At 48.2% G+C, this 25,043-nt stretch overlaps 1 protein-coding gene and 1 long non-coding RNA gene across 2 annotated transcripts in view; both read left to right on the top strand.

The window, feature by feature from the left end:
* Nucleotides 1-24,972, top strand: part of LOC311581130 — a 174,294-nt gene extending 149,322 nt beyond the window's left edge. The window contains exon 2 of the long non-coding RNA XR_014773658.1: nt 24,588-24,972. This is a non-coding gene — a long non-coding RNA (uncharacterized lncRNA). The remainder of the gene's footprint in view (nt 1-24,587) is intronic.
* Nucleotides 21,556-24,972, top strand: LOC311581118 (glutathione S-transferase theta-2). The gene is made up of 6 exons (XM_084753144.1): nt 21,556-21,994; nt 22,494-22,581; nt 23,537-23,687; nt 23,790-23,963; nt 24,201-24,445; nt 24,623-24,972. The coding sequence occupies exons 1-5, from the start codon at nt 21,883-21,885 to the stop codon at nt 24,408-24,410; spliced, it is 735 nt and encodes a 244-aa protein (XP_084609270.1). The 5' UTR covers nt 21,556-21,882; the 3' UTR covers nt 24,411-24,445; nt 24,623-24,972.
* Nucleotides 24,973-25,043: the final 71 nt, after the last annotated feature.

The following is a 25,043-nucleotide window of genomic DNA, read 5'->3' as shown; positions in this document are numbered from 1 at the left end:
ATAAAATGTATCTTTCCTAGAACGTTTTTTTTTCCCCAAGCACCAAATTTTATTTTTTTATATATTTCTTATATTTTTTTTAATTTAAGTAAGTTATTCAGATTACATCTCAATTGTTATCTCTAGAAGGTTTTTTCTTATCTTTGCCCTTCAGCCTCAGTGCCTGCACTCAAGTCACCTCTGCTGCTTCAGCGTGAGGGGGCACTCTGAACCCAGATTTGCGTTTTTGCTCTGGGTGTAGGAGAACAGGCGCATTGAAACAGAAGCTAGGTGAGCAGACTGGGGGGAGCTTCCGTGGCGCAGCCGCCATGAGTAGCGCGAGCCACTATAAACAATCTGAATTTTTATTTTGACATGAGTAGGAACATGTCAGACTCTTTCCTTGATTTGCTGGGCCCTTGTTATTTTGGGGGGGGGGGTTGCTGGTGAATCAATGTTTCTTTTCAGTCTCCCTAGGGAAGTCATACAACACATGTTTTTGGTTTTTTTGTTTTTTGTTTTGTTTGTTTTTTTGTTTTTCATTAAAAGTCTACTACAGTGCCCGAGGTTGTCCACTGTTTTTTTTTTTCTGCAGGGCGGGCCACAGATTTAACCTAATGACACGTAGGGGCCATTTTCACCATTTGCTCTTTGCTATGTGTATCACTGCTTACTCAGAGATGCTCTTTGTATCCCTTTCAGAGGCGGTAGCCCAGCTGGGCAAGGCACAGGAGGCCCTGGCATACTCATTTTGTCATTTGGGGAACTGCTTGTCTCTCTTGACAAAAGGCTTTGTCCTTCTCTGAGGGGTCTTAGCTAAATGCAGATGTTTTCTGAGATTGTCATATGCCTTTTGACTCTGTCTGTGGGCTCTGTTTTTTCTTTTTGTTTGTTTGTTTTTTGGTTTTTCAAGACAGGGTCTCTCTGTGTTGCCTTGGCTGTCCTGGAGCTCACTTTGTAGACCAGGCTGGCCTCGAACTCACAGCGATCTGCCTGCCTCTGCGTCCCAAGTGCTGGGATTAAAGGCATGCGCCACCACGCCCGGCTTGTGGGCTCTGTATAATGCTGCTATCACCACTCCTGTCAGTGTTGATGGTTAACTCCATAAGGAGAACAAAACCTCTCCTCCACCAGTTCACTTAGGACTTAAGATGATTTTGTCTTGACCTTTACACTCGGTCTAGATTTCCTCACCCTATGGAACATGAAGGTTCTAGTCTCTATTGTTATGGATGCCCCTATGGATGGATCCCTCACCACCTGTTAATCTCCAAGCACTAAAACACTACGTTTATCCCAGGTTAATCCATGCCTTCGTGCTTAGATCTGCTTCTGAACTCTTTTTTTTTTTTCCTTCTGAACTCTTTTGTTTTTTCGAGACAGAGTTTTTCTGTCTGAGCAGGCTGGTGGAAATGAACCAACTCAAAAGTTGTCCTCCGGCATGTACACACACACACACACACACACGAGAGAGAGAGAGAGAGAGAGAGAGAGAGAGAGAGAGAGAGAGAGAGAGATATGTGCATGCCCCTCCTCCAAATAATTTCTAAAAATATGAAAGGAAGCATTCTCCAACTAGAAGGAGACCTGGGCACCTGCCACAAAGGGAGAGAGACTCAATTCCATAGCTACAAAAAAGAAATCAGCTTTAAACATATCAAGACCATAAGGAAAAGACCATAAAGACTGAAAAGACAGCTAATAGACAACTGTTATGGTTTGCATCTTAAATGTCCTCCCTGAGGCCATGTGTTGAGGGCTTGTCTGTGGTGGGACATGATAGACCTTTTAGGACTTTGGGGCTTGTGGAGGGTCAGGGGGGATATGCTCTTGACCCCCTGGGACTCCAGCATCTTCCTTTCTTTCTGCTCCCCAGTCACCATGAGGTGGGCGCCTCTTTTCTTCTCCATTACATGCTTGTTACTATGATGACACAAGCTGAAGAATCAAGGCCACGCAGGTCCACAGGTGAAACCTGTGGAGCTGGCCCATCAAAATAGCTCCCCTCAAGTTACTATTTCAGGTGGGGTTGTTTGTTTGTTTTTTTCCCTGTAGGGAAACCTAACATGGCAACTGTATAAAGGCAAGTAAAGAAGCCCTGTGTGGTGGCCCTCACCTTTAGTCCCAGCAGAGGCAGGTGGAGCTCTGCGAGTTCGAGACCAGCCTGGTTTACAGAGTGAGTTCCAGGACAGCCAGGGCTACACAGTGAAACCCTGTTTAGAAAAACAGGTAGAGGAGGGAGAGGGGAGATGGGCAAAGGACTTCAGAGTAAAATCAAGAACCTGAATGGGGTCCTGAGTTCAATTCCCAGCAACCACATGGAGGCTCACAAGCATCTGTAATGCCCTGCAGGTGTACATGCAGACAGAACACTGTATACTTAAATCTTATAAGTGTTAATTAGAATTAACACCAGTTTAAAAAAAAAACAAACAAACCAAAAACCGGTGTCTCTCCAAATGCCTGTGTGTATTTGTTGAACTGTATATTTATGTATGTCATACTTCATGACAAAAAAGACATATACCACCAGGCGTGGTGGCACACACCTTTAATCCCAGCACTCGGGAGGCAGAGGCTGGTGGATCCCTGTGAGTTCGAGGCCAGACAGCCTGGTCTACAAAGTGAGTCCAGGACAACCAAGGCTACCCAGAAAATCCCAGCCTCGGGGGGGGGGGGGCGTGGGGTGGTAGCGGGGGCTGGGGGGGGGGGAGACATATACTGAGGTAAAGGGCAGACTGCGACAGGTGGTTCATTGAATACCATGCAGAGGGCTACCCAGGACTTTCATAGCTCTAGGATTTGACTGGATTCTGGCCCATGCAGACAGCTGGTCCCATTTTTCCTCATCCTCCCTATCCCATCCTCAGCTTCCCCGAGCTCCCACCACAGCGGTCCTGCTGGGAATGGGACTGGGAGAGCCTTCTTTTGTCCCCATCTCATCTTTGCCTCTAAGGGGCTGTTATCCCTGGGAACTACCCCCCAATACCCTCTCACCCTCGCCCCACCCCCACCCCCACCCCCACCGCCATCCCCACCCCCACCCCCACCGCCATCCCCCCACCCCCACCTCCCCACCAGGTCCCGCACATGCACACGGTTAGTATTCATTGTCCACTTGGCAGGCTCTGGAGTAACGTAGGCGGCAAACATCTGAGCACAGCTGTAAGGAATTTAGGTGGCTTAGTCTGTGAGGCAGGAAGAGCCACGGTAGTAGTGGGCTGAGGTCCTGGACTATACAGAATGAAGAAAGCCAGCACGGACATTTCATTGTTCTTTGCTTCCTGACTGGATGCGACTTTCCCAACTGCGGCAGCCCCTGCTGCCAGAACTTCCCTGCTATGACAGACCGGACCCTCAAACTGTGAGCCAAGATAAACTCTTTCTTCTTCGAGTTTTGTTTTTGTGATTCAGACATCTTATGACAGCAATAAGTAAGAGTCACTCTCAGCTCCACCTGAACCACCTGATCTGGCCCTGCTGGACAGAGGTTCTTGTCTTTTCCTCTCTAGGCACAACATTACTATTTTAAAGGAGAAATTGCCTTGGCTTGCCAGGTGTGATGGTGCACGTCTTAATTCCCAGCACTCGGGAGGCAGAGGCAGGCAGGTCTCTGTGAGTTCGAGGCCAGCCTGGTCTACAAAGCGAGTCTGGGAGAGGCAAGGCTACACAGAGAAACCCTGTCTTGCGGGAGTTGGGGGGAACCAAAAACCTTGGCTCTGATAGCCATGTCAGAATACAGTGATAATGTGGCAACTGGACAAGGGCTAGCTTCCCTGAGCAAAAGCCCCCCTCCCTGCTCTGTGCTTAGTCAACTCAAAGTCAACTTTCCTGGGAGTTAGATGTGGGGGGGTGGGAGCAATTGGGGGTGGAGAGCTCACTTCCTCGAAATCCAAACAAAAGCTCACCTTATCAGATTAGGGCCAGCTTCCCTTTACCCAATTGTGTGAAAGACCCACAGTGTAACAGCTACAGAGGATGAAAAATGTAGGTAAGAGTCCCCCTGAAGACTAGCTTCCCCTATACTCCTTACCCAACTATGTAATGCCAAGGCTGGGAAAGTCCTGCTTGCGGTTTTTGCCTTTATAAACCTTATATTCAGAGGAGTCAAGGCCGCCCACCTTCCTCAGGCTCTGGGGACCGGACGGTCCTTGCTCCGGAGCTCGATCAATAAAAAAGACCCTGTGTACATTGCCTCTGGCTGGTCTCTGGCAGTCTGCGGAGGTTTTGTGACTTGGGCATTTCAATAACAAGGTCTACTGCAATGGTTATGGACATCCTATACTCCCTAGGAGGAGGAAAGAGGAAGGTCATAGAACTCTCACCCGGAACTGCAGCAATCTTTTCTCCTGCTCTGCCCCAGTGTGTGTGTGATTATGGACCATGCTGCAGTGTATATACAAATTGGGTTAACTCTAAGGGGACCCAGTTTCTAAAAATTCATCATCCACAAAGGCGTGGAATTCTGCAGTGATGCAGCTATTTTGGGGGCCAAGCCTATGAATAACCTTTCACCTCTGCTCTGTACACTAAAAGCCCAATAAACTCATTTGCCAAGTTGGACTTTTGGTGAAATCAGTCTGTCACTGGTGTTGTCTGAGGCGAACAGGCCATTTGTTCACATCTCTCTGAGAAAAGTTAATATGACAGCCCACTCTGTAGCGCCTGCATTCTGCCATGTGCCATTGGAACCATGGGTGAGGCCCAAAACTGTAATTGGGCAAAAAGGGGTATTTTATTTAAGCCCCTTCAAACCTACACATCTTGCTCACTGGTTTTGAGTCCAGATGAGTAATTCCTGTGAAAAACCTAAGGCTTTGGGAGTGCTGTGTGTTCTTTGGTGGGCTTCACAGGGAGTCCAATGGGCTCTGTTCTTGCTAGTTTCCCACAGTACTTCTAGGGGGTTGGCGACTGGCTTTTAACCGGGGCCTTTGTGTGGGTAGATATCCTATCCTGTCCCTATTAGCATCTTTGGAAACGTGACATTGTTTAGCTTGGAGCAGAAGCTCAGAGCCGTGTTCTCTAATAGGTGAGCTGTCAGCAATCGTGGGTTTCAAGGTCAGATGCGGATGGACCCCTGCCCCTTTGAGCTAGGCTTGCTACCTTGCCTGTGTTCTCAACGTGTCTGACATTAGCATTTTCAAGGGCAGTTTCAAGCAAGAGTCTGGAGCATACGGATAGGATGAGCTTGCCCCTAGCACTCCCAAAGGTTTCTCTGGACCTGGAGCAAGGGAGGCTTCTTCCTGATTTTTTAGACGTCCAGAGGTGGTCTCCTTTTCATGGGCTTGTGTTGGTGCAATCCATCATTTCTGACTCTGGAAGTCATGAAAGTCGGGCTTGGTCTGTCAGTGGACAATGGCATTAAAAGGAATCGAGGTCCTTCAGAGAATATGCTATTTTCTTGGGTTGAGATAGAGAAATAACTCAATAATATCAAAGTATACCCCAAAGTTTGCAGAAAAGAGGCCAGGAGCAGTCATGTCTGGTAGGCACTGGGGGTGGGGCGCGGGGGGAGTAGTGGGGGTGCCTACTCTCAAGAAGTAGTGGAAATGAGGAAAAGACATCAGCTATGAAGGAACATCTTTAAGATGAGGGGTCAGGAGGCAGAAAGATCAGACATGAAGAGGCCAAATGAGGGCTAGAGAGATGGCTCAGTGGTTAAGAGCACCGCCTGCTCTTCCGGAGGTCCTGAGTTCAATTCCCAACAACCACATGGTGGCTCACAACCATTTATAATGCGATCTGATACCCTCTTCTGTAGGTAAAGCATTCCTATGCAATAAATAAAATAAATCTTTTTTTAAAAGGGGGGGGCAAATGAGACTGAATAAGGGTGGACAGGCCAACATGAGAGATAGGAAGAGAGGCGGAGGCTGACCTTGAGCTGGTGGCCAGTCAACATGGCGGACAGGGACCCAGTGAGAACCAGAGGTTAATTTATAAGCAGGATTATAGAGTCTGGAGAGACCCAAGACTAGAAGAGCATCCACCATTAAACCTTCAGGAGATTTGGGGAGTGATAGGACAGCCAGGAATAGCTTGAGGCAGTAAGGTCACTTTTTTTTTCCTTTAATGTATGGATTATGTCTTGAGGAAGGCCCAGCAAAGACCTCTCGGATGGGCGGATGGGTGGGTGTGTGGGGTCAGCAGACCCACTGACGAGAGAGGGGCCAGCATTTGGTGGTCAGATGGCTGCCACTTCCTGGGGGGAAGCCAAGAGCCCGAGACTGACCAGGATTGACTGGTTTTGTTGTCTGTTACCACAGGAGATGCAAAGACGCAGAATCTAGAAGGCTATTGCCGTAAAAAGACAAGTGCTTGGGTTGGCAAGGAAGGAGACAATGGGAACAGGGAACAACACTGGGGTCAGCCAGCACGGTCTGCCCTCCTGTGGGAAAGGGGCCCAAGGAGCAAACAGTAACTCAGAAGCAGAGTCATTCTGGAGCGATGTTGCTGTAGACTGGGCAGTCTGAGGAAGCACGTGTGGGCCCTATTTCCTCAGGTACTGGGGAGCTATGCCACAGCAACCATGATCCCAAAGACCAGAGCTGTCCTAAGTAGACGACAGCCGACAGCCAGTGTCCCCAGCCTGGGAGCTGGGAAACCTTGGTGAACCTTCTAGATTGGAGGAGAATTTCTCAGGGTTGAAGGCAACCTGGTGCACAGGGGTGTGTGTGTGTGTGTGTGTGTGTGTGTGTGTGTGTGTGTGTGTGTGTGTGTTGGAAAATATCTCCCTTTGGTTACTGTTGATCCAGCTGTCCCCAGGGCAGCCCTATGAACACAGGAGTGGCACTCAGAGAGGAAAAGGGACACAAGTGAAGTTCCTGGAGGGGGCGTGGTTCTGCACCACGACTCTCTTCCCTATCTCCCTCCTCCATCAGCTAAATGATAAGAGCATTCCTGCTGGGGTCTTGGAACATCAGAAAAGGTCGTCTGTGAATGGGATTCTGGAGACAGACAGCAACTGCAGGCAATTTGAGGGATTTCCCTGTGGTCAGTGGGAGGAAGGCTGAGGCTGGCTGGCTGGCTGGCTGGCTCCTGCTGCTGCTGCTTCTCTAGAGCACTTGATAGCCTCACTGAGATGCTGAAGTGGGAGCAGAAGGGCCCTACATTTCAGGAGTAACCTAATCGCCCTTTCCAAGGCCCAGGAGTCAGTAGTGGGTGGGCAGTAAAGCCCTAAAGAGGAAGATAATGACCCAGTTATTTGTCAGACCTCTGGGCTCTTTGTGACTGTGGAAGCTTTGGTCCTTCCACCTTACGGTTTCCTATGTGGGGTCTAGACTTTAAGAGACATGACAGCAGCAGAAAAGGTGGGGTATTTGGGAAGAGGAAGAGACCAACAAGAGACGGAACAAGAGGGACAATGGGTGAGTGGGTGAACAAGTACATTAAATACATGTATGAAAATGTCACAACAAAACCCACTACTTTGGATAATTGATATTTTGCTACTAAAATACTTTCTCATTTCTTTGGATTTTAACGTACAAGGGGAATGAAATTTATATCTGGGTCCCAAATTTCACCGTAGGGGAATTGTAATGGCGAGGGGGAAGGCTTTATTGTGGTTAATTTTTTTTTTTTTTTTTTTTTGGCGATTTTATATCTTTGTAGAACTCTGAGCTTAAACTTAAGACTTTGAGGCTGGACCTAATTTAGGGACATGGAACAAGGAGAGACTTTAGTTTGTGGTTCAGTGTGCTCTTAAAGTTAAATAACGTGGAATTCTAGCCCATTCCAAGGCCTAGGTGGGAAGAATCAGAGCAGTTTAGACACCCCTAAGCAAGATTGCATGGCATGGGGAGGAGTAGTCGAGACCACCAGAAAACTTTTCAATCCCCACACTTTTCAGAGGGCCCCAACTTTGCTCAGCAGGTAACACCAATATAATGGATGGCACTTGAGTTTTTCTTGGACAGTGTCCGTTTAGCGCTTCGGGGTCCTTTCCTGGGAATCGGGCTCACCTGCCCCTGAAGGGACCTACTGGTACCTTTTCCATATTGAGATGAGGCAGGGCTTGTGAAGGCCCATGAATCCTTAGCAGCTCCCGCTAAGGGAGCATTGAGGTTACTGCCTGGCACCCTGTTTTGCTCCCTAGAGGCACTCTCCCACTGTCCTCCCCAGTCCTGCAGCTCAGCTGGGGTCTCCTCCTCCCGCTGATTTTTTTTCAGGCCTGAACCTGGAATCCCTGACACCCATTTTCTCTTCTGGATACAGACCCTAACCTATCACCAGGAAACCATTTTAAAGTGTCCACCACCTGTCCTCCCCGAAGAAGAATTTGTTCTGATAGTGAAGGCAATGGAAAACAAGAAACAAGAAGGGGCATGGAAGAGGCAGCACCATCTGTCATTAGCCCTTGCCTGGCTCTCCTTCCTATGCAGCTATCTGTAACCCAGCAACCAGGGCTGCCAGAAGCAGCTTTTCAAGAGCCTGGGGATCTGAACTCTGTGGAGTAGCTTTGCTCACTGCCCCCCCCTCCATCCCCACCCCACCCCCACACTCCCCCCTCCACACGCCGACCTTCCCTGTCAGGTTTTGACTGCCTTCAAGTGGGATTGGTGGGGGGGGGTGTGTGCAGGCGGTAGAGGAGTGACTTCTGGGTCACTCATTGCTGGTCCCTCTGCCCAGTGGTCCTCAGGAAAAGGCAGACTGGGACAGAAATAACAGCCTCTTGGTGACTGAGCTCAGTACATCCGACTCCTAAGCAGGTCTCCATATACACATGAGGCTGCATGGGCTGGCATCCTCCATTTACTTCAGTATCCAGCAATGGTCAAGACCATGTCCCTCAGACAGGCAAGGAAGGCCCAGGCTCAGCTGTGCTTTGACCAGTAAGAGTCATGAGGGGATTCCCCACCCATCTGAATGACCTTTAATTTCCCATGTTCCCAGACTTGTACCCCATGTCGGTCTACCCTCATAACAACCCTGTGAGGAAGGAGTTAGCAGCTCCATTTTTATAGGTGAAACTGAGGCCCAGTAATAAATAAGAGGCCTCTCATAGAAAGGGCAGGCCAAGGCCAACTTTTAACGACAGTAGCAGATACAAGCAATTGAGAAAGCCATGGGTTGACCAAGCGTCATCTACCACCACCCCAGCAAGCTGAGTTCCCCCCCTCCCATTCCTACTCTGCTACTCTTTTTGCTTGCCTGGTTCCCCCTCTTGATGACATCATTTTTATGCCCTTTTGGGCAGAGTTTTGAGCAGCTCTTTGAAACAATCCTACACAAAGACATCTTTTAAGACACCGAACCATTAGCAGCTTGCATTGGGTGCTCCGAGGCATTTTCTGGCTTTCACTCCCTCAACCTTCCAAGGGTCTCATGTGTGGTCCCCAGGGCAGTTGATCGGCTCTACATGTTCACAGGAGGGCGGGAGGCACGTTAGTCAGGAGAGCCATGCTTATATCTGTAGGAACCAGGCCTGACTGGGCTGCCTGCATGTCTTGTTTAATGTCCTGTTTCTAGAGCTTCCACGTCTGTGTTTATCTTGGTTAGCTAGTCGTGTTTACTGCTCTGAGAACGCGCCCCTCCCTTCCTCGAGACTTTTCCTCCTGTGTGCAATCACCTCTTGAGGGATTTCACCTGGGAGGAGGATTCCTGTTTTGCTGCCTATAAGAAGGCTCTTTGGAACTCTGGAAAGAGAATAATAAACCACTGCCGCGGCTGCTGCTGCGGCTGCTGCTCTCTCAGCACGAAGGACCCGCGTGTGTGTGCGTGTGTGCACATGAGTTAAATCCGCAGTCCCTCACCCTCAACTCGCTACTGCGGTGGCGCGGGTGCCACACATATCCAGGGCGGGCGGCTCATTCAGAGAAACAGTTTTTAAGGCACAGGGGCACACATGCTAGAAGCTCCCTACTCCGTGTATAGGTGCCAATGAGGTTAGGTGCAGTGGCAAGAAAGGTTTGTGTGTAAACAGAGGCTCAGGCATTCTGCAAAGTCCTACACTGATGCAGTTACCCACAAGAAAGGCAAGTTTGCAGCGAAAGGGACTTGAGCTTAAAATTTCCAGGCTCCAGTCTGCACACAACCCCCCCTCCCTCCTGAAACGAATCCTAGCAGTTGCTCCTGCTGTGTTCTTTCAGAGAAGTTGCAGGTGTGTTTTGACAAGTTACTTGTGGCCGACTATCTTTCTACTGTAAATTCCCTGTCATCTTCTTAGGTTGGCTATGGGAGAAGGTAAAGCCGAGGAGTCATGCTATGTGGGCTTAGTGGGACATCTGTGCCCTTTGAGGTCATCTGTCTTATTCTTAGGAATCAGAACCTTCCATTCACACACAGGGGAACTAAGGCCAAGGCCATTGCTGAGGTGACACGGCATGACATCTATGTACTTTAAAGTCACCTTGTCTTCTCAAATGACTTGAGTTACCTATGTGTAGAAATAGCTTCAAGGATACACCTACTGCAATGGAAAAAAAAAACCCACAGACTTTTCTCTCTGCTCATTATAAGAACTACTACAAAATCAGACAACAAAAGGGTATCTGAAAACATATGCTTCTCCCCCGCCCCCAAATTTTTTTAAAAAGTGGGATAGTTTAAAGGAATATAAGTGTGTCTGACTGTTCATAGAAATGTCAGGTCGTTTTCCTCCCTGGAATGTTTCAGCTTTTTCAGGTGTGTGATTTAAAAGCCTTCATTGAAAAATTGTTAAAGATGTTGGCAAGAGCTCTGATTTTTCTCTTCAGCCTCATCTTCACCCTACTTTATAATCCCCACACACCGCCCCTTTCAGTTTCCTGGCTCAGCCTCCAATTGGCTGTCTTTTAATCCCATGCTGGATGCCACTTTGCAGCATCTAAATCGTTTGAATGAGGTAACGGCCCTGAAGCTTACTGACTGTTAGGAGTCATGAGCCTCCAGTCACATGAGGAAAGTGAGGCCAGTGCTGAGGTGAACATGACACGACATGCTTTTTAAGGCTGACAAAAAATAGCCTATTAGACCATTTTCTTCCCTAACCCCGGACATCCGCTGCCCACCTCTGAGAAGAGCCAGAAAGGCCTTGGATCGTATGCTTTTCAGGACCTCTTGGTTCTGGTCAAGCAGAAAAAGAGCTGAAGTGACTTGCCCAAGATCATTCAGCTAGGGAGTGACAGACCCTTGCTTCAAATCCACAAGCATGGGCTAAGGGCATTTTAGCAAGCCCAGGCAACAGAGGCTGGCAGCCCCCCACCCCCAGACTCAAGAATCCCTTTTGGCGGATGAGGAAATGAGGCTATGGTGGCGGCAGGGCTGTGGCCACTTCAGTCACTTCTTTCTCCTCAGTGGTCCTCAAAGCCCTGTAAGTGGGAATCTCTCTGAATTGGAGACTAAAGTGCTCTCAGTATGTCACTGGGTCTCTGAAACAACCCGGGAAGGAAATAACAGTGATTATTCAGTGGGTAACAAAGCAATCTAAGAGAATTAGGAGTTCAGTGACCTTCTCTATTAGGGAAGGAACTGTGTCGCTGCTTCACCAAAGTGCTCAGATAAAAGAGGTACAAAGCATTAACATCAAGATGGAGACAGGGTGACAAAGTCCTGTAGTGGGACTGCCGTGCCCGCGCCTCTGATCTAGGCAAGGGCATGCTGTTATTAAAAAGAAAAAGCCAGGCGTGGTGGCGCAGCCTTTACTGTGAGTCCAGGACAGCCAAGGCTACCCAGAGAAACCCTGTCTGGAAAAAAACCGAAAAAAAAAAAAAACCAAATAAAATAAAATAAACCTGTGTAGTTAGAGCCTGGGCCTCAGAAGTGTTTTTCTACCTCCCATTAGCGTCCGACCATGACGTCCCTCCTTACCACTTAAAGAAATCTCACAGCTAGAGTAGATTCTAGTGTGATTAAGAGGGTGACTCAGGCCGGGCGTGGTAGCACACGCCTTTAATCCTAGCACTCGGGAGGCAGAGGCAGAAGGATCGTTGTGAGTTCGAGGCCAGCCTGGTCTACAAAGCGAGTCCAGGTCAGCCAAGATAACACACAGAGAAACAACCCTGCCTGGGGGGGGGGGGGGCGGGGGGAAGAGGGTGATTCAGACATCAGAAAGAGCTGTGGTCAAAAGTCTCCCCCACAAGAGAAAAACAACCTCTCGGACTTCCTCATGCTTCAGAGCTGGACCTTTGATTTCAGTCTTAGGAGCTTTTGTTTCTTTGCCTGTTTTCTCCTCCAACCCCTTTCCTGCTCTTTCCCAATGCACATTAAAAAATAAATAAATAATAAATAAAAAATGGCCTTGCCCAAAACACGATTTACAAGGGCTGGGGGTAGCGGGGTGAGCACAGTTTAAGTTTTGCCAACATTTCTTCCTCCTCCTCCTCCTCGTCCCCTACCCCCAATTCCCATCTCCAGGAAATCTTGCATAGTTCCAGGCAAAAGACCTAGCCTGAGACCAGGCTCCTAAGAAAGGCCCCCAGTGCAGGCTCTGCTGGATTCTCTATCCCCAGCCTTCCAATTAACCAGCTTCCCTCCCTCCGTTAGCTCCCTCAGCTTCCCCTGCCAGGTATTTTTCCACAATCAAACTTCCCAACCCCGGACGGGACGCAGTGGCCGCTAGTCCACTGTCCCTAACTGATCAGCTCACGCCGGTTGCCTGCCCGTTGCCCTCGAGAGCAGTTGCCAAGGCAACCAATAGGCAGACCCTCCTCCCTTCTGTGCAGGGTGGGGCTAGCCACCCTCAAAGTCCCCGGTCCCCAACATGCTTTGCGCGATGGACTCTAGGAGGGGGGCACGAAATGCTGCAGTTCCCAGAATGCTCCGCACGGGGTAGTTCTCTGAAGTAGGGAGCGCTCTGAGTGCCTCTCAGACCTCCTGGTGGTTTGTTTGGGAATTGGTATTCAGAGTAGAGCGTGTGTTCACAATTGTAGCTGGCTTCGCGGGCTGTGTTTGCAGTGGTCACTGAGGTGCAGCCTCTTGTTGGGAGATGAGGAAGTTGGCCCAGCGTTTCACCTCCCCGCAGCAGTTTGCACTCCGTTGTAATGAGCTTTTAGAGTAAATACGTTTGATGCTGTAATGATTGTTCAGATCATATTGAGCATGGCCGTCAGCTACATCTACACTGTACCTCCTGCATCTATGGCTCAGGGAACATCATAGAAAGACTGCTAGGAAGTTTGATGGGAAGCAGTCTCTATAGAAACGGCTGCACAGAGAAGACTGGAACAACGGGCGCGTTCATGTTAAAAGTGAAGGGGGGAAGTTTCTCGGCGTCCCACCCCTAGACAAAGGACTATAGGCAACTAACGGCTGCTGCGGTAAGAATTAGCACTATCTTATTGGTTGTCCAAAGCAGAATGGTCAGCCTTGAAAAATTTAGGCACACAAACAACAAAACAGAGCTAACGGGTTTATATATATTTATGCACACACACACATACCCACACATGTAGGTGATAATAATAATTGAAGAGATAAAAAACGAAGGCAACTTAGCCAGAGGCCAGGGTAGGTGGTGGCACACACCTTTGGAGGCAGAGACAAGACGATGTCTGTGTGTTCAAAGCTAGCCTGGTCTACATAGACAGTTCCAGGACCAGCCAGGCTACATAGACAGACTGTGTCTCAAAGAAACCAAACCAAACCAAACAAACAAATTAACTTACAACGCCGTGTGTTCCCATAAGGGTTTTCCATACAGCCTTCCTCTTGGTTAACTCACCCATGCCCCCCCCCACACCCCCCCAACTTTTTAACCCCTCAGTAGCCCCGTCTCTCATTGTCATATCTGAGTCACAGCTTCTTTACCCCTTAAGATGTCTTTCTTGCCTTCCTTTCATGGGCTCTTTCCAGCTTCCTTCGCTCCAAACACATGGATCTGAAAATTCAAAGCTATGCCGCATATCTGAGAGAGAACATGTGGTGTTCTCCTTCTGGGCTTGACGTACCTCCTGCTTCTTCCAGTATGTTCTGTCTGTGTTGTTAGTTTTCCTGGAGGGTATTATTATTATTTTTTTTATTTCTAAAGTTTAATTTTTTTTAATTACTTATTTTATGCTCTGTCTGCATGTATGCCTGCACACCAGAAGAGGGCATCAGATCATAGTATAGATGGTTGTGAGCCACCACATGGTTGCTGGGAATTGAACTCAGGACCTCAGGAAGAGCAGATAGTGCTCTTAACCACTGAGCTATCTCTCCAGCCCTATCTTGTTTTTTTGTTTGTTTGTTTGTTTGTTTTTGAGACCTAGTTCACAGAGATCTTTCTGTCCCTGCCTCACAGGATTCAGGTTAAAGGCATGTGTTACCATCTGCAGCAAGGTTTTCTTTTTTGGAAGATAGAGGTTCCTTGAAGTTTCTCATATATATATATAAAATTTAGAAAGTGAAGATTCAAGGCATTTGTTCTGTACTAAGAAAATTATGTCTGATGGTCACTTGCACAGTTCTTTAGATCACATTGGATTGCAGTTGAGTGTACGCTAATAACAGGAGGCAATGGCATTTAACCGTGTTCGTCAAGCCCCGTGTTAATGCATTAGTCCGGAAAGAAACTCATTCCTCTGGTTGGAGCTACTGCTCAGTGGTAGAGCCGTAACTAGCACCCATGAAGCCCAGTGTTCAGCCCCCAGCCCTACACAAAACCAGACTAAACTTGCCTCTCAAAGTACAACTATACTAGGATTGACGACACAGCCTAGAGTCGTATGGTATACTAGAAAAGAAAGAAAATTTGTATAGTGTTGGTGGTGGTGGTGGTGGTGGTGGTGGTGGTGGTGTAGTTTAACTAAGGACGGTGACAATTCCTGTGAGCAGTGAGCTCTTTTGCTGCAAAGACCTGGTCCTAGGATAGATTCTTTGTGCTCAGAAGAGTGCAAAACCTAGCATAGTGGTTCTCAACCTGTGGGTCGAGACCCCTCTCAGGTCAAACAACCCTTTCATGGGGGTCGCCTAAGACCATCAGAAGTGACAAACATTTACATTGCAATTCACAACAATGTAGCAAAATTACAGTTATGAAGTAGCAATGAAAAATATGTCGTGGCTGGGGGTCAGCACACCCTGAGGAGCTGTATTAAAGGGTCGCAGCACAAGGAAGGTTGAGAGCCGCAGCTCCAGCAGCTTCAACTTTGTTACTGTATGATATTTATGAGAATTTATTAGATTTTACTGTGTTATGCTTATCAAAAGCCTTAATGCTTACAAAATTTGTTTTTGTGCTTTGTATGGTGGTACATGCCTTTAATCCTAGTACTCGGCGGGGGGGGGGGGCAGGGGGGGGAGGGCAGAGGGGGATCTCTAAGAGTTTGAGGCCAGTCTGGTTTACAGAGTGAGTTCCAGGACCCTCAGGACCACATAGAAAGACCCTGTCTCAAGCAAGAAAGCAAAGAAACAAACAAAATGAAATGAAAAAGACCCTGTCTCAAGCAAACAAACAAAAAGAAAGAATGTAATTTTTTTGTTTTTTATTTTTTATGTTTTGAGACAGGGTTTCTCTGTGTAGCCTTGCCTGTCCTGGACTCACTTTGTAGACCAGGCTGGCCTCGAACTCACAGCGATCTACCTGCCTCTGCCTCCCGAGTGCTGGGATTAAAGGTGTGCGCCACCACCATACTATGCCTGGCTATAGTTTATTTTAATAAACCTCAAAATATGAAGAAAGACAGACCTGGGGAGATGGCTTAGTTGATAAATGTTTGCTGCCAAACTGTGAGGACCTGGGTTTAGATATGAGCTAGGCTCATGGTGTGTGCCTGTAGTCCCAGCACCGGGCATTCAAAGGCAGAGGCAGGAGGATCCCTGGGTTTTGATGGCTAGTGGTTTTCGAGCCAATCAGAGAGAGAGAGAGAGAGAGAGAGAGAGAGAGAGAGAGAGAGAGAGAGCCTCTGTCTTAAAATATAAGGTGAGGGCTGTCCAGATGGCTTAGCAGGTAAACTTGATTGCCACCAAGTCTGATGATCTGACTTTGATCCCTAGAACCTACGTGTTAGAAGGAGAGAAATGACCTTCCCAAGTCGTTCTCTGACCTTCACGTGTGCTCCATATCATATGAATGTATACAAATTTTTAAATAACTCAAAAATCAATCCTGTTACATATAATATCATCAGAGCTCTCTTTATAGAAGACAGGGTCAACAGAGTACAAACGTGTTTCTGGCGTTCCAAACACATGTGAAGTTGGGCGTGGTTACTCATGTCTATAATCTCTGTACTTGGGAGGCTGAGGCAGGAGGATCACTGTGACCCTGAGCCTAACTTTAAGCTACCTAGAATAACAACAAGAAACAAGTAACATCAAAGGACACAAAACAAGACTGGCCACAGGGTCAAAGTGTTTCCTGTGCAACTGTGCAAAGCTGACAACCCGAGTCCAGGCCCTGGGACTCACAGTGGAAATGTGTCCGCCACCGCACGTGTGCAGTGGCACACCCACACACAAGCCATACATATCCACATAAGAATAAAAGCATTGGGCTGGGCGTGGTGGCGCAGGCCTTTAATCCCAGCACTGGGGAGGCAGAGGCAGGCGGGTCGCTGTGAGTTTGAGGCCAGCCTGGTCTACAAAGTGAGTCCAGGACAGCCAAGGCTCCACAGAGAAACCCTGTCTCGAAAAACAAAAAAACAAAACAAAACAAAAAAGCATTAAAGCCTCCAAAAAGCAAAACCCAGTTCGAGCCACTGTCACGGAGCTGTCCCCAAGGGTACTCATTCAGGAGCAACTTCTGCCACTAGAGGGAGCTGCTGACCTCTTTCGGGCCACAGTGACGCTCTGCCCTGCTGTCCCCTTCCCTCCCCTCTCCTCTCCTGACCTCTCTCTTCTCACACAGATGTATAAGCCAGCTTTCCCCCCAGTTCATATAAATCTTCATATACATAGAACATAGGTGTTCTGGGGTGATGTGAGAAGATTTTATTCTATTGTTCATGCTGTAGTCTTTCATATTTGTATAATTTCCTGCTTTATGTGGCCTGTGCTCTCCTACTGAGCCACACCCCTCAACCCCTCTCAAGTTTCAAGAGTAGGGGAGAGCCCACCAGCACCCTAACGTATCTTCTCTTATTCCTGGTCAACATTTCATTTTGAGCACAGAATTTACTGTAGCGTGCTTTCTTTTAAACTCTACTTTATTTGGGGTATTTAGGCCTCAGTCTCCTCTCCAACCTCCCAGCCCTCCGTAGGGGAAAGGTTAGTGGGGAGAGGGGACCTCTTTACTTCTCCTGACTGTTTAGGGTCAATTAGATTCTTTTGGGCTATACCCATTTTTGTCAACAGGCAGCCAGCCAGCAGTCTCCTCTAAGCCACTGAGCCCCGGAAGTGTTTCTCTCCGTCTGTCTGCTCCAAACCATGAACTGTCCATCCCTGGTCTCTTCGAACTGCTGCAGGCTACACACCAACCACACACACACCCCACCTCGCTCTCTCCCTGCTCTTATTTATATCCTCAGAGCCCTAGACCACACCCCTCTCCCTGCTGCGCCAGAAAAGGCTGTTGTTACCAGCTGGTAAAAGCCATACCCTCTCCTGGGAGAATTAATGGTTGCGGACAAGCTAAAGTTCAAACTAAAATCCCACATTTGGGATTGGAACCAAAAAACATATATTTATATAACACAACTGAGTTTACAAAGAAACCAAAACTCGCTTTACGCTTTCAGTGTGCACTACTTCCTGGTTCCTTGTAATATTTCTCATTCTCCAGACCAGAAGCCGCGGTTCCCTCGGCAGGAATATCAGGGCTGTGTGTTCTCATGATGATGGAGGCCAGACATATGTGTGCTGATTTTCCTTAGCCTCATCTCTGTCCCCAAATGCATCCTCGTCTTTCACGGGAGATGCTGCTCCCCAGAGGACAGTGTCCATGAGTAAGTGTTTTCTGTTTGTTCTCTTTTGCGCTTGCTTCAACATGTGTGTGCTGTTATTTGAACCCAGCACCTTTCCCCGAGCTAAGCATTGGCTCTGCCATTGAGCCCCAGTCCCTGACCCCCACCCCCACCCAGTGTCAGTCTTTTCCTACTATAGTCCACATGTCCATCTTCCTGGGGCAACTGTCCTCACTCTCAACTTTGCATACTCATTCTTAATGGCTCTTTGCCAGCACTGTTTCCACAGAACCATGTCAACATGCTGAGGACTGTGCTCTCTGGGACTCTCTGGAACTTTTCTTCCCACCACTTTAGCAACTGTATACTCTTGGCTTCTTTTCTGTTTGGTTGGGCTTTTGTTCTTCTGTTTGTTTTATGGTGTGGAGGGTTGAACTCAGGGCTAGGTTCACTGAACCTAGGCAAAATGCCTTGTTATGGAATCACGTACTAGCTATTGATTTTCTTTTGCCCTGGCTGTTCTGGACTCACTTTGTAGACCAGACCAGGCTAGTCTTGAACTCACAGAGAACTGCCTGTCTCTGCCTCCCGAGTGCTGCGTTTAAAGGCGTGTGCCACCACTCCTGGTGCTCTTTGGTCCTGTCTTTAAGATAGGGTCTTACTGTGTAATCCAGACTGTCTTCAAACTTGTCCTATTCTTGCCTCAGGCTTGCTAATGCTGGAATTATAGGCTTGTGCCAATTTTGTTTTAAAGAGAAAATCCCAGATGTTTGATTTTTACCAATAAAGACTCAGGAGCCAGATGCTGGGGTGAAAGCCTACTAGCTTAGAGAGGCAGAGGTGACCCAGCTGACCTTCCTACTCAACTTACATTTCAGAAGAAGAAGACCTTTCTCCTCAGTTCTGTCATAAATACCATCCAACTTTATGCCCCCCATTCCTTTGTATACTTAATGTTCATGCTCTGTCAACTAGTTGCTTGCTCCCCCTCTTGACCTACGGTTGGCTTTATTTAGCTCTTGCCTACAGAGAGCTCTTGGGTTAAAGGTGTGTGCTAGGGCTAAGCCACACCACAACAAGAAACAACTTTTGTTCTTGTTGTTCTTTTCCAGTTCACAATCTCATGGTTCACAATGGATCAAATATCCTGCAACATGTCAAAGCTCAGGAACGCACCTTTAAGAACTCAGGGTTCAGTTCCTACCCTTAGGTCATCTATAAGTCATTTGTCATACTCTTCTCATCCTGCTGTCCTGACTACTAACTACCATCTACGCTCTCAATTTGAAAGCGCATATCTCTCATGTATTTTAAAAACCCTCCCCAGTCTATAGCCTCAATCTGACCTCTCCTCTTTCTTTCTCTTTGTCTGGGACTTCAATTAGGCGTATGTTGGGTCCCATTCCATGTCTGTGTCTTAATTTCTCTTTTCATAATTTTGATTTCTCTCCCCTGTTGTATGCCATATTCTTGGTAGTTTCTTTAGATCTGTCTCTTTTTTTTTTTAAGATTTATTTATTATGTATACAGTGCTCTGCCTGCACATACACCTGCAGGCCAGAAGAGGGCATCAGGTCACATTATAGATGGTTGTGAGCCACCATGTGGCTGCTGGAATTGAACTCAGGACCTCTGGAAGAGCAGCCAGTGCTCTTACCCTCTGAGCCATCTCTTCAGCCCTAGATCTATATCCTTGACTTATTTTTATATCTATTATAGTTTTCCCCCTTTATTGCTAGAAGTGCTACTTGTTTTTGTTCCTTTTTCAATTCTTCAATTTTTTATATATATATATATACTTGAAAGGCCTTGGATGTAAGTTCCAAAGGGACACTGAAATAGATGAAGTTTATTATAAGGGCCAAGGCTTTAATGACTTTTTACAAACACACACACACACACACACACACACACACACACACACACTCACACACAAACACACATACACATACACACAGGTGTTTTGCTTCCAAGTATGTCTGGGAACCAGTACCTGCAATGCCTGAGTTGGCGAGGACATCAGATTTGCTGGAATTGGAGAATACAGACAGTTGTAAACTGCCATGTGAGTGCTGGGAATCAAAGCTAGGTCCCCTGGAAGAGCAGCCAGTGCTCTTACCCTCTGTCCCACCTCTCTCGCCCCCAGTAACTCTGTTAGTAAACTCTCTACCTTCCACACCGGTCCGTTTGAACCCACGTCTGAGGCCTTTCGGTCTTTTTGTTTCTTGCTTTAAGTTCCATCCTTTATTTCTTTAAGTATAATTAGTGTTATTACTGATTACGTGTTCAACATTTTAAAATCTGCATCCGACACCATTGCAGTTTGATTTCTGCCTGTTGTCTCACTGTTGATGCTTAGTTATCTGGCTCATTTTTCCTGAGGATGGTGATGTGAATATAAAATTGTATTCAGCTGGGGAAGGACAGTGCCACCTACATTCCCAGCACTTTGAGAGTGGAGAGCCAGGAACACAGAAGTTCAAGGCAACTTGGGCTATGTGTTGCAACAAAACAAACCCAGGTTGGATAAAGACATCTGTAATCCAGAGAGGCCTGGTTAAAGGGTGGATGTGTACAGGTCCTTTTCAAAAGCAGGTCTGTTGGCTTTTGCACAGTCCTTCCCAGTTCCATGTCCAGTTTCTCGCTCCAGTTCCAACCCAGAGCTTCCATAGGTCCTGTGATGTTAACCAGCAAAGGCAGGGCTTTCTGCTGGGTATTCAGGCAAACGCACAATGAGGAAATTGTCTTTGCAATTTTGTGGTCATTACACCTGTGTCTGTGATAGAACTGACACAAAATGGTAAGCGTTCACCATTTGCCAGAGGCACGATCTCGTTCCAGCAGAGAAAAACACAGCTTATTCTTTGATAGGTCAATATGTTAAAATCCAAATATGTTAAAATCCAGGTGGTGGCACACACTTTTAATTGCATCACTCCTTGGAGGCAGAGGCAGGCCCATCTCTGAGTTCCAGGCTAGCCTGGGCTACACAGAGACCCTGCCTCAAAAACAAACAAACAAACAAACCCCAAAATAATAAAATCCAAATACTTTTGAGAACAAAAGTCTGAAGAAAAGAAGGCGATCATTAAATTGAGGTGAAATAGTTTGCTAAAGAGCAAGAATGGCTTTATCCGTTTCTTTCCTGCTGCTGTGATAAAAACACCTCGACCAAAAGAAATGTAAGAAAGCTCATTTTGGCTTATGGTGACAGAAAGTTAGAGCTGGTGATGCTGAGGGAGGCATGGCAGCAGGCAGAAGAATCAATGGAGCCCAAGAGTTTGAGGCAAACCTGTGGAGAATAATAAGACCCCCAGTGTCCAAGTAAAATAAAATGAAATAAAAACTTTAAAAAGGAAACAAACACTTAGGGAAACACTCAGGTCCCCCTTATAGGCCCGGGTCATAGCTATTCTAGAGGATTCAGATCAAGCCAGTGATCCAGTGATGGAAGGTGCCACCGTGGAACCTGTGTGCATCTCTCTCTCTCTCTCTCTCTCTCTCTCTCTCTCTCTCTCTCTCTCTCTCTCTCTCTCTCTCTCTCTCGTGTGTGTGTGTGTGTGTGTGTGTGTGTGTGTGTGTGTCCTGTGATTACTTCCTCAAGCTTGCTGCCTAACCTTCCAGATCTCAAAGAAATGTAGAGAGATGTAGAGGTCTCAGGCGACAGGCTGTGCCTGGGGCAGCTGGGCCAGCCTTAGACAGCTCTCCCTTAACGCAAAGTTCCTAGCAGCCAGCGACAAGCTTCACCCATTGAGGGAGGATACCCCAGAGATCTGCCTCCAAGGTCCCCTCCCGCAGTAACCAATTTCCTGCAAGCCACTAAGTCCACAGAGCTCTCTGGACTCCGTCCAGGAAGGCAGAGCTCGGCTATTTCCGGATCCTGGTGAGACTAAGGTCCTGGTCTGGATTTCTGGACTCCACTGCTCTGTAAAGCAAAGCGCTTCTGTCCGTCTGAGTGCGTGCGCCCCTCCTCAGCCCGGATCTCTGTGCAGAGTTCACCGAAGCGGCGCCCTCCCCAAGATCAGCAAGTGTCAGCAGTGCAGAAGGGGGAAAGCGGCAGGCTTTCCCGAGGGCCGGCTAGACGTCTATTAGTGGAGTTTCCTGCGCTTGCTACTGTTGGCGAACGCAGTCCATCCGAACCATCTGTGCAGCTGCGGCCATGGGCTTGGAGCTCTACTTAGACCTTCGGTCGCAGCCCAGCCGCGCCGTCTATATCTTCGCCAAGAAGAACGGCATCCCCTTCCAGATGCGTACGGTGGATATACTGAAAGGTTGGCCTAAGCCTGGCACCTTGTTAGTCCCTCACACTCTGACTGATATAGTGCGCCCCCTCCACCTTTCTCCCCACCCCATCCCCCACCCCCACCCCACCATCTCACAGCCCAGCTTCGTCCACCAGGGGAATGCCCTCTATGGAGTGGCCTTAGGCAGTTCAGAAAACTCTCTAAACTGGAATTCTCCTCTGACAAGGGAGATAGGACTGTACTTTCTGTCCTGGGACCTGGGGGAGGGGGGCAGGGTGGCGGAGGGAGGCGAGGAGGAAAGATTTGCAGAGTTCCTGCTTTGAAGGCGTGGTGTTTAGATTCACAAAATCCCAGAGACTTTGCAGGGAAGAGACATAGTGAACCACCTCTTGAGCGGCTGGTTCCTCAGGGTCTTGGCCTCTTTGCCTTTGCTCTGGGAAAGGGCTCTGGTTGCAAAGCGAGGCGGGGAAATACAGGGGGTACTGCCTGTGCCGTCGCCCACATTTTCTGGTGTCTTTCTTCCCAGGACAGCACATGAGCGAGCAATTCTTCCAGGTGAACTGTCTTCGGAAAGTTCCTGTCCTCAAAGACGGAAACTTCGTGTTGACCGAAAGGTGCAGCTGCAAATAGACCCAGAGCCCTCAGATACCTCCTTCCCCACCCTCTTCCCGGACCGGCGAGGGGGCGGGGCCTTGGCAGACTCCCATCTCAGGCCCCCAGGAAAGGAGCCCGGGAAGACTAGGGGCTGATCTAACACTTCCCTGCCCCTGTCCTGTTTCGTCTGCTGGACCTTCAACCCCACCTCCAGGCCTCTCCATTCGGACTGACGGGTATTAGAAGGCGACAAGGGGACGTTTGTCCAGGGTTAGAAGAATATTGATTCAGTAAAGGGAGACTAGGAAAAAACAAAAAAACAAACAAAAAACTCCCGACTTCCCAGACATCCTAATGGAAACAAGTGAAAGGATCAGAGCTCAGAGGCTTGCTGGCTCTCCTGATAGAGTATAGAGTCTAGACAGATACAGGACTAGAGGTCTGTCAGGTGGTGGCTGGTGGACTTGTCAGCAGAAACCAGAGGCCATGGCTCCCCTTTGGCATGTTCAACCCACTCCATAGGTGCCCATCTACGGTTTCAAAGCTCTGGGGAGCGTTTTCTAAGGTGTTCAATCACAGACAAGTCACGTAACAGTTCTGAGCCTTAGCTCCCTCACATGCAAAACAAATGGTCTCTACCTCATAGGGCAGCTTCTGGAGTCCCATACAGGTGACCCCTCAGGAAGCAGAGGTAGGTGGATCTCAGTGAGTTCAAGGCCAACCTGGTCTACAGAGTGAATCTAGAACAGCTAGGGCTACAAAGAAACCCTGTCTCAAAAAACCTAAAAACAAACAAACAAACCAACCAAACCTGGGTCCCAGGCACAGCACTGCAGAGAAGAAAGGCTCTGATGACAGGGAAGAGTTACTGAGAGAGGGTCAGGCTATGAGACCAAATGTGAGAATTCTCAAGGCCCCACTGATGAATGGGGAGACAGCCGAGGTCCTTACAGCTTCTCTTCCCGTGGTCCTTAGCACAGCCATCCTGATTTACCTGAGTTCCAAGTACCAGGTGGCAGACCACTGGTACCCAGCCGACCTGCAGGCCCGTGCCCGAGTCCATGAGTACCTGGGCTGGCACGCCGACAACATCCGCGGCACATTTGGAGTGCTCCTGTGGATCAAGGTGTGCAGAGTCCTCTGAGAGACGGGGTGGGGGGTGGGGGGGTGAGTGCAGGGAACCTGTTAAGAGTCAGGGTCACACTGAGCACATCTGTTGTCCTACCAGGTGTTGGGGCCACTCATTGGGATCCAGGTTCCCGAGGAGAAGGTAGAACGGAACAGAAATTGTATGGACCTGGCTCTGCAACATCTGGAGGACAAGTTCCTCGGGGACAGGGCCTTCCTCGCTGGCCATCAGGTGACCCTGGCTGATCTCATGTGCCTGGAGGAGCTGATGCAGGTATGCAGCCAGTGGGCAGGGCACCCACTCCACTTCTCGCCACTTCCATGCCTCAGAAGCACTGTGGTGTGGGAAAGGCCCGAGTCCCAGAGAACTCTGGGTGATTTGTTTCCTGTCTAGGTGAGGAAGGCAGCTTCCGGCTGCTGTCAGATCTTAGAGCTGATCACAGCGCCCCAGAGCTGTGGGGCTGCATGGGTGATGCCTGTAGCAAGTTGTTTTTTTTTTTTGTCCCTGCAGCCGGTGGCTCTTGGTTATAATCCTTTGGCGAGACGGCCACGACTAACAGCATGGCGGGAGAGGGTGGAGGCGTTCTTGGGTGCCGAGCTGTGTCAGGATGCCCATAATCCCATCCTGAATATCCTGGAACAGGCAGCCAAGAAAGAACTGCCAGTACCCCCTCCGGAGGCCCATGGCAGCATGCTGCTTCGAATTGCGAGGATTCCCTGAGTGGTCTGACCAGCAACAGACTCATTTTGTTTCTTTTTGTTTGTTTGTTTGTTTTTTGTTTTTTGAGACAGGGTTTCTCTGTGTAGCCTTGGCTGTCCTGGACTCGCTTTGTAGACCAGGCTGACCTCGAACTCACAGCGATCCGCCTGCCTCTGCCTCCCGAGTGCTGGGATTAAGGCGTGCGCCACCACGCCCGGCTCATTTTGTTTCTTGACCCTTTCTTACTTGCCCTTCTTTTTTTCTAGCTCCTCCTCTGGCTCTGGGAGGAGCTTGACACAAAAGGGACACCCTTAGCATGCTTCTCCTGAGGCCCAGTATACACAACCAATAGGAGACCAAAATCAATAATATATAAAAGTTGTGAAAAAAAAACAGTAACACACACACACACACACACACACACACACACAAACCAATGAAAAGTTGGCAGACATCTGTATTATAATAAAGAGTCCAGAAGGGTGGAAATGGGAAGACACAGGTGAGGGAATAACAATTAGGATGTAATCTGAATAAATTATAATAAATTTTAAAAAATAAAGAGTCTATTTTAAGGAATAAAGAGTTATTGGTTTTATTTCATTGTCATATAATATGTATAGAATAAAATTATGACTCAGTAAACATTATGGC

This window comes from Acomys minous (assembly GCF_964271855.1).
Source record: "Acomys minous genome assembly, chromosome: 13".
In the NCBI taxonomy this organism is placed as follows: domain Eukaryota; kingdom Metazoa; phylum Chordata; class Mammalia; order Rodentia; family Muridae; genus Acomys; species Acomys minous.
This window is presented reverse-complemented; position numbering and strand designations above follow the sequence as displayed.

Coding starts and splice junctions, on each gene's coding strand:
- LOC311581118 (XM_084753144.1), top strand. CDS start 21,883: ATGGGCTTGGAGCTCTACTTAGACCTTCGGTCGCAGCCCAGCCGCGCC. Junction 22,582..23,536: donor AACTTCGTGTTGACCGAAAG/GTGCAGCTGCAA, acceptor CGTGGTCCTTAG/CACAGCCATCCTGATTTACC. Junction 23,964..24,200: donor GCCTGGAGGAGCTGATGCAG/GTATGCAGCCAG, acceptor TTGTCCCTGCAG/CCGGTGGCTCTTGGTTATAA.